Genomic DNA, 8,064 nt, shown 5'->3' on the forward strand with positions numbered 1-8,064 from the left:
GCAACTAGGCAGGAGTGACGATCATCATTCTACTTCCATAAAAGGGTTGTAAACTTCTACGACCTTCTATTCTATTTCATCCTCTATTTTCGCCTATAACAATAGCAACGATGAGGCACATATTTAGATTCCACGGTCTCGTGGCTCCGAGTTAAATCACAGATTTGTTGGAAGTGACCAAGAGGCAAAATCCATATTTCAGACTAGAACAGATCGAACGCCCCGGCCATACAGAGAGAAAGAGGGGACCAGGGGGGGGGGGGTGGGGAGGGGGAAGGGGAGGGCGGATGGCTTATGAAGCATGACGGTGCTAAGAAATTGTTTCGTCTCTGATCAATGTCATCATTCAGTGCGTTCTTACTTGATGTTATGGAAGAACTCTTCACTGGACAATGTATGAAACTAATAAGATTTTAATGCCCGAGCGTTATACAAGGAATAAATCTGGCAGGATTTATTATTCCATGCATAAGCCGCCATTACAAGTATGATAGATGTTAGATTCCAGTTATGACCAGCATGACCAAAACAGGAAGACAATTCCTGACATTCTTGATATTGGTTTTTATTTGGTGTAACTGGTTATGTTCAAATGTTGGTTGTTTGTATAGGTTCTAATTCAATAAATCAATGACAGTGCTGGGTGGTCGTTACTGGGTTGCAGTGAAAAAAATTGATCTTTAACTGCAGCATCATCAATGTAGAAGAAATAGATCGCTAAACATTAAAGGCCGGCGGCTTGTTTGTCTTAAAAGCAGCTAAAAGCCACCGGCACTTGAACCCCTTTGAGCATTTTCACCCATCGAATTTAACCAGTGGGGTGTAACAGGTGTATATGAATAACGCATGTTTGATCCTACTAATGAAGGTAAAAAATCATGGATGACCATCGTAATTATACTTCAAGCCCCTTTTTTGCTCTAAAATATTTAACCCACATCTTTCAACTCAGTGGGTTATTCATACGTGATTTAGCAGACAAAGCCTTGTTTACCACGAATAAAATAACTCTCAGTAGGTCTTAGCATGAAGTTAAGGATTAGCGAGAGCTATCTGTTTAAGATTCGCCTCAGACTTACAGTAAGAAGAGTAGACCAAAAAGGTCTTTTAAGCGATTACTTCATATCTGTATCACAAGTGTCATGTGAAAATAGAAATCCAAAGTTTACATGAAACGATCTCAACTATGAGAGCAATTAGTTTCCTAAAAAAAAGAGCTAATTGCAATTAACCTCATTTCATGTCTTGAGTCAGTGTTTTTTTGTCATGGTTACCTCGCAGGTGTTGGTATGCCATAAAAAGTGAAAGGCCCAAACATTTCCACTGTGGCAACTAGGTAGAAGTGACGATCATCATTCTACTTCCATAAAAGGGTTGTAAACTTCTACGACCTTCTATTCTATTTCATCCTCTATTTTCGCCTATAACAATAGCAACGATGAGGCACATATTTAGATTCCACGGTCTCGTGGCTCCGAGTTAAATCACAGATTTGTTGGAAGTGACCAAGAGGCAAAATCCATATTTCAGACTAGAACAGATCGAACGCCCCGGCCATACAGAGAGAAAGAGGGGGCCAGGGGGGGGGGGGGTGGGGAGGGGGAAGGGGAGGGCGGATGGCTTATGAAGCATGACGGTGCTAAGAAATTGTTTCGTCTCTGATCAATGTCATCATTCAGTGCGTTCTTACTTGATGTTATGGAAGAACTCTTCACTGGACAATGTATGAAACTAATAAGATTTTAATGCCCGAGCGTTATACAAGGAATAAATCTGGCAGGATTTATTATTCCATGCATAAGCCGCCATTACAAGTATGATAGATGTTAGATTCCTGTTATGACCAGCATGACCAAAACAGGAAGACAATTCCTGACATTCTTGATATTGGTTTTTATTTGGTGTAACTGGTTATGTTCAAATGTTGGTTGTTTGTATAGGTTCTAATTCAATAAATCAATGACAGTGCTGGGTGGTCGTTACTGGGTTGCAGTGAAAAAAATTGATCTTTAACTGCAGCATCATCAATGTAGAAGAAATAGATCGCTAAACATTAAAGGCCGGCGGCTTGTTTGTCTTAAAAGCAGCTAAAAGCCACCGGCACTTGAACCCCTTTGAGCATTTTCACCCATCGAATTTAACCAGTGGGGTGTAACAGGTGTATATGAATAACGCATGTTTGATCCTACTAATGAAGGTAAAAAATCATGGATGGCCATCGTAATTATACTTCAAACCTCTTTTTTGCTCTAAAATATTTAACCCACATCTTTCAACTCAGTGGGTTATTCATACGTGATTTAGCAGACAAAGCCTTGTTTACCACGAATAAAATAACTCTCAGTAGGTCTTAGTATGAAGCTAAGGATTAGCGAGAGCTATCTGTTTAAGATTCGCCTCAGACTTACAGTAAGAAGAGTAGACCAAAAAGGTCTTTTAAGCGATTACTTCATATCTGTATCACAAGTGTCATGTGAAAATAGAAATCCAAAGTTTACATGAAACGATCTCAACTATGAGAGCAATTAGTTTCCTAAAAAAAAAGAGCTAATTACAATTAACCTCATTTCATGTCTTGAGTCAGTGTTTTTTTGTCATGGTTACCTCGCAGGTGTTGGTATGCCATAAAAAGTGAAAGGCCCAAACATTTCCACTGTGGCAACTAGGCAGGAGTGACGATCATCATTCTACTTCCATAAAAGGGTAGTAGACTTCTACGACCTTCTATTCTATTTCATCCTCTATTTTCGCCTATAACAATGGCAACGATGAGGCACATATTTAGATTCCACGGTCTCGTGGCTCCGAGTTAAATCACAGATTTGTTGGAAGTGACTAAGAGGCAAAATCCATATTTCAGACTAGAACAGATCGAACGCCCCGGCCATACAGAGAGAGAAAGAGGGGGCCGGGGAGGTGGGGAAAGGGAAGGGGGAGGGCGGATGGCTTATGAAGCATGACGATGCTAAGAAATTGTTTCGTCTCTGATCAATGTCATCATTCAGTGCGTTCTTACTTGATGTTATGGAAGAACTCTTCACTGGACAATCTATGAAAATAATAAGATTCGAATGCCTGAGCGTTAAACAAGGAATAAATCTGGCAGGATTTATTATTCCATACATAAGCCGCCATTACAAGTATGATAAATGTTAGATTCCTGTTATGACCAGCATGATCAAAACAGGAAGACAATTCCTGACATTCTTGATATTGGTTTTTATTTGGTGTAACTGGTTATGTTCAAATGTTGGTTGTTTGTATAGGTTCTAATTCAATAAATCAATGACAGTACTGGGTTGTCGGTACTGGGTTGCAGTGAGAAAAATTGATCTTTAACTGCAGCATCATCAATGTAGAAGAAATAGATCGCTAAACATTGAAGGCCGGCGGTTTGTTTGTCTTAAAAGCGGCTAAAAGCCACCGGCACTTGAACCCCTTTGATCATTTTAACCCATTAAATTTAACCAGTGGGGTGTAACAGGTGTATATGAATAAGGTGTATATGACTGAACTACGCAGTCGAGCTTTAGACGAACCTAACACGAATTCCATTTTATCTCTCAGTGAATTTCGTACATTCGGTAGAAAATGGCAAAAGAAATAAGCACTTTGGCCGGTGCTTTCGCAACTGTTGGTACAGCAACATTAGCTGGTGTTAACTTCGGGCAAGTGAAAAAACTCAATGGTGCCGTAGAATCATGTGCAAAGTACACCGGTAAATCATTTATGGAAACGTCTGTACGCCATATTGGTGAAACAGCAGGAAAGGGAGTTGCCACAGCAGCCACCGCAGTTGCAGCAGGCGTCACTTTTGGCCAAGTCGATGCGCTTAATGAAGCCGTGGTAACATGCGCTTAAGGCACTGTGGAAAGTTCAAAAGCAGCGGCCAAAGCGACGGCGAGTACCCTTAACGATGCTGTCGACGGGGTTCCTGGTGTAGGTCACGCTAAAGGAGCCATCCATTACCTTGTTGGAGATGAAATCGGCGGCGACAAAGCCATGAAATCCGCTTCCAGGACTGTCGGAGTGATTGCTGGTGGTGCTGGTGGTTTTGTCGTAGGTGGCCCCGTGGGTGCTGTAGCTGGAGGAATCGCAGGAGGTGCAGCAGCGGACGCTATTATATCTGGTGCTGATTCTGCCGTTCACAAAGAGTGGCGTCCGCATGGCCAAATAGCTGCATGGGACGCCCTTGCAAACGCAAAGACCGACGATGAGATCATCGATGGAGTTATTGGTGTTCTTGTAACTCCTGCTTTTGATGCACTCGGTGGAATTAAGGCTGGAAAACGTTTTGCGCCAAAAGCTGGTAAGCCGCGACCAGCTTCAGTTGCCAAGCCTAATCTTCTTAGACCGCCAAAAGCAAATCAAGCGCTCAAAGCTGGCAGAGGATCAGGAGGACCGGGAGGGCCAGGAGGGCCAGGAGGAGCGGGGGGCTCAGGAATGGGTGAACGACCAGGATTATCCATGACCCACGCAGAAGGTTTTCACCAACACTTTGGAATGAGTGATGAGCAATTTGCAACTTTTCAAGATCAAGGAAATGGGACGTTCATTGCCACCCAGGGCTTTGATTTTGTCCATGCAGTGTTGACAACCAACGATCACCCAACAACTATAGCGATCAACACAGCAACTCAACAACCTGTGCAAGCAAGTGGCGCAGGCGCATTGTGGCAAACGTGTACAGGAAGCCCTATCGGCTCAAATCCCTGTGCTGTTAGCAACTGTACCAATATTAACCGTGACTGTTCAGTGCATCCTCAACATGCAGGTGCTACAGCCCATGTTTACCTAACAAGCCAAACACCAAACCATCAAATAGAATACATGGTGCTTATGCCAACGTGTTGTGGTAATAATAATCATTTGCAATGTCACAACAATAATACGAACTTCCCCTTGGGTGGTCAAGAAGCCAATGTTTTGCAAGCAAGGCCTGGTACTCCAGTGATGTTCATTCGAATTGACAGAAACACAGCTGGGCGTAAAGGTGGCAAGGGGAGAGGAAAAGGAGAAGGGGGATCATTTGGACCACCCTTTGGCCACGATGGAGGCGACGGCAATAGCGGTGCTGCTCATTAAAGACAACAATCAGCAACCGAATCTATCTCCTGTGATATCTTTAACTGGAACATGTCATGTTACATGAAAATTTACATTGCTACATTGTGTGTTAACGTGAACTTTTTGAGGATATCTCGTGATTTGGTTGCAAATTAGTTTTATCCTAACGAAGAGCCATGAGAACAGGCTGTTACCCTGCTGAGTGTGAGTGCAGCAGTTTCACTTAACCAGATAACTTTTTTGAATTATATTTCCCGAAGGGCGGGGAGGGGATAAGTCCGAAATAAAGAACGGGGATTCCGAGAAATTTTCGCAGAATATATCTTGCGACCAAGGTTGACTGACATTTGTGAAAGCAACCACGTATATATATAAGGTCACTTTATTGCGTTTTTTTTTTTAAGCGTTCACACTACGCCGGAGAATTTTGAAAACGCAGCTTTACTTCTACGGTTAGGCCTACCGCCCACACTAATCTGTCACGAAAACGGAGCTTTTCGAAAACGCTCACGCTGGCTTTGCGTTTTCGTGTGGACTGAAAACATTTTGAAAACCGAAGCTTTCATTTCGAAAACGATGGCGTCACGATTACTATGTGATTTCCCTAACCGAGTTTTCCTCAAACACAAATCCAAAATGACCTGTGATCGTTGCGTTTTTAACCTCCTCCGGCGTAGTGTGAACGGAAAACATTTCGATGAGTTTTGAGAGTGAAACTACGGTGCACATAGATATGGAAAAGAAATGGGGGAGACGATTGCGAAAATTCAGTGTAAAAAGCATATTAGAGGTGAGGTGAACCAGCGACTGAGCTCTTTTTCCCAGTAGTGCTGAGAAAGAAGATCATCGCAGTTACGTAACGCCCGAAAAAAATTCATTTTTTCTCAACAGTTCAAAGTTGAAATATCAAATTTCTTCGCAGTTCTAAAAGTATATTACGGTCTCACAACTTGACTAGCTCCCAGTTGGCCTGATAGCTCAGTTAATAGAGCACTACGCCGGTATCGCCGAGGTCATGTGTTCGAGTCCCGTTAAAGCCTGAATTTTGTTCACGCGTTATTTTCACAACTAGCCTGAGTGCGTAACTGCGATGATCAGTAATGTCTTGAGGGTATAATCTGCTTATGCCGTTTTGTTCAAGGCATTATATAGAATACTGAAGAGTCATCACACTTAATATGCACTGATCAACATTGCGGGTCCAAACAGATCAATTATCTCCATTTATATGGCTAGATTCGAGAGCAGTGAAGATAAACTAAATACTGTGTTGTGATCTGTGCTACTCCAGCGAGCATAATATGGCTATGTTGTCCGTTCGGGATTTATCACGCGGTATATTAGATGTTGTATTTACCAAGTTTGCTTGGTCACGATGGCTGGATATTTACTTCGCTCTATTTTCCCTGTGGTTATGAATCCCAATTGCGTCATAAACATGCTAAAAAAAGAACTTTAACAATATCCGGCAACCATTTTGACGTCACTTGCACTTGACTGACGCACCAATCAAACCTGAATCATATTGGTTGACAGAAAACACTATAGTCGGGAATAGAAAAGAGCCTGGACTGATGTATCTTCGACTGATCTTGAGAATGGAAGTATACCAGCAAGAATCACATGTAAACTTAAAATGAAACTTGGAGCTCATTGAATGAAGCGCACGCTAATCCCAACCAACTTCCTACAAACAGCTTGCTTATCTTAGCCAGCGGTGCAGCCGGACATGCATGTTACAAAACCCTTAGTCTATACCGGTGTTGAACGACTGTCTGTCATGTAGGCTAGCTTATTTGGATTCATTATATAGACATGATTGTTTTACTGGAAAATATACCACCCGTGAAATTCACGCGAGAGCTAAGTCCGGGACCCGCGTGACGTATTTTCCATGTAGTGAAGATATTAATGACGTCATTTCCTGCTTTTCACGTTTGTTAGTGCAAAAAAATTACACGGTGACTTGAAGATATGAATTTTATTTTCTCGTGCCCACATCTTCAAGCAACCGTGTAATATTCCCTCCAAAGCCAAAATGCAAAAATAACTCATATCTTAATAGTCCTCAATATCTTACTCTTCGGAGATATTCCGGTTTACTAGCTCCTTGTTCGAAAGTCAAAAATACTGTTCTCGAGTTAAGTAACACAAATTAGTTCAAGTAAATGGTAAAGGAATATCTTTATTAATGAGTTTGCAATGAAAACTGACTTTTATTGGTGAATGAGAAGCGCACTCGCTTACCCCTTTGTGTTGTAACAATGAAAACTTTTTGGTCAAAAATAGACAAGCGTCTCTTAAGTGGCGTTTCCGGCCTTTTAAGAACGGAAATATCAAATCAAAATGTCAACACTTAAAATAAGTCGACGTGCAAAGTCATGTATACCAAAATAAACGAAGAAGCCCATTACAAGAAGCAATTTTAGGCGATTCAACCAATATTTTTATGTAGGTACAGAGAAGATTTTCTAACTATAGCTATGTAAAAGTAAACGGGTCTTTCGTGAAAGACTTGCCCTCGTTTTGAAAGAAAATCGCGGAGTTGAGCCAACTATCCATCTTCACTTATGAACAGTCGTATGTTTTTATTTTTTAATTTTAAGTTCAAGTCTTATTTAGTATCGGGGGAATTTAGTGTTAGATGAACTTCGTGAGGGAATTAGGGCGAGTACGGTGAAAAAAAGAAGAAAGTATTGGAATTATTCGGAAGTGGCGTGCGTTGTAGGAGGGGACGGCTGGTAAAAGGACCAGCTATGCGGGTTTGAAGAACGAAATCGCACTAATGGATTAAACATCACTTGAATCAGTCTTTCCTTTATAAAAATAAATATTATAGCTGAACTGAGAGACGGATCAAATAAATAGGCCACTCCACTAAGTAGATTACAAGTATCGCGCGCGAGAGTAGTGAAACGCGCGGGCTCTGAGGATGAGCTTGTGCCTATCTGACGTCCACAAGCAGATTAATCTTTGGTCAGAAGATCTCTGAGTTCA

At 41.7% G+C, this 8,064-nt stretch overlaps 1 protein-coding gene across 1 annotated transcript; it reads left to right on the plus strand.

The window, feature by feature from the left end:
- Positions 1–3,524: 3,524 nt before the first annotated feature.
- On the plus strand, positions 3,525–5,085 carry LOC145463852 (uncharacterized). The gene has a single exon (XM_081447644.1). The coding sequence runs from the start codon at positions 4,003–4,005 to the stop codon at positions 5,083–5,085; it is 1,083 nt and encodes a 360-aa protein (XP_081303770.1). The 5' UTR covers positions 3,525–4,002.
- The last annotated feature ends 2,979 nt before the right edge of the window (positions 5,086–8,064 follow it).

Source organism: Orbicella franksi, chromosome 12 (assembly GCF_964199315.1).
Source record: "Orbicella franksi chromosome 12, jaOrbFran1.1, whole genome shotgun sequence".
NCBI classification, from domain to species: Eukaryota; Metazoa; Cnidaria; class Anthozoa; order Scleractinia; family Merulinidae; genus Orbicella; species Orbicella franksi.

What these genes read in the sequence shown, in the direction of transcription:
- LOC145463852 (XM_081447644.1), top strand. Translation starts at nt 4,003, where the DNA reads ATGAAATCCGCTTCCAGGACTGTCGGAGTGATTGCTGGTGGTGCTGGT.